The sequence below is a fragment of the Phoca vitulina genome, unplaced genomic scaffold (assembly GCF_004348235.1).
Source record: "Phoca vitulina isolate PV1807 unplaced genomic scaffold, GSC_HSeal_1.0 scaffold14, whole genome shotgun sequence".
In the NCBI taxonomy this organism is placed as follows: Eukaryota; Metazoa; Chordata; class Mammalia; order Carnivora; family Phocidae; genus Phoca; species Phoca vitulina.
Window position 1 is genome coordinate 30,825,219 of NW_022589717.1, and position 1,150 is coordinate 30,826,368.

At 40.0% G+C, this 1,150-nt stretch overlaps 1 protein-coding gene across 1 annotated transcript; it reads left to right on the top strand.

Annotated features, from left to right (window-relative positions):
• The first annotated feature begins 285 nt into the window (after window positions 1-285).
• Window positions 286-633, top strand: LOC116637573 (60S ribosomal protein L30-like). Its single transcript, XM_032413075.1, has one exon. The coding sequence runs from the start codon at window positions 286-288 to the stop codon at window positions 631-633; it is 348 nt and encodes a 115-aa protein (XP_032268966.1).
• The last annotated feature ends 517 nt before the right edge of the window (window positions 634-1,150 follow it).

Consider the following 1,150-nt stretch of genomic DNA (forward strand, 5'->3'; position numbering starts at 1 on the left):
TTATGAACTAACAATGCAACTGTAGAAAGAGAAATTAGAGAATCGATTCCATTTACAATAGCACCAAAAACCGTAAGATACCTTGGAATAAACCTAATCAAAGAGGTAAAGAATCTATACTCTAGGAACTACAGAACACTCATGAAGAAATTGAAGAAGACACGAAAAGATGAAAGAACATTCCATGCTCATGGATCGGAAGAATAAACATTGTTAAAATGTCTATGCTGGGGCCATTTTGGTGGCTGCTCTTGGTTGGGGCCATCCTGCATCTAAGGCAAGAAGATGGTGGCTGCAAAGAAGACAAAAAAGTCACTGGAGTCAATCAACTCCAGGCTCCAGCTTGTTATGAAAAGTGGAAAGTACGTGCTGGGGTACAAGCGGACTCTGAAAATGATCAGACATGGCAAAGCGAAACTGGTCATCCTCGCCAACAACTGCCCAGCCTTGAGGAAATCTGAAATAGAATACTATGCCATGTTGGCCAAAACTGGCGTCCATCACTACAGTGGCAATAATATTGAATTGGGCACAGCATGTGGGAAATACTACAGACTATGCACACTGGCTATCATTGATCCAGGTGATTCTGATATCATTAGAAGCATGCCAGAACAGACTGGTGAAAAGTAAATCATGCAAAATTTTCCTTTAATAAAACTGGCCACAGCTTGTTTAAAAAAAAAAAAAAAGTCTATGCTGCCCAGAGCAATCTATACCTTCAATGCCATCTGATCAAAATACCAATGGCATTTTTCAAAGTGCCAGAACAAACAATTCTAAAATTTGTACGGAATCTGAAAAGACCCTGAATCGCCAAGGAAATGTTGAAAAAGAAAAACAAAGCTAGGGCATCACGTTGCCTGATTTCAAGCTATATTACAAAGCTATGATCACCAAGACAGCATGGTACTGGCACAAAAACAGACACATAGACCAGTGGAACAGAATAGAGTGCCAAGATATGGACCCTCAACTCTATGGTCAAATAATCTTCGACAAAGCAGGAAAAAAATATGCAATGGAAAAAAGACAGTTTCTTCCATAAGTGGTGCTGGGAAAATTGGACAGCTATATACAGAAGAATGAAACTCAGGTGGCTCTGTGGTGCAATGGATAGCGCATTGGACTTCTAGTGACGAAAGAATGA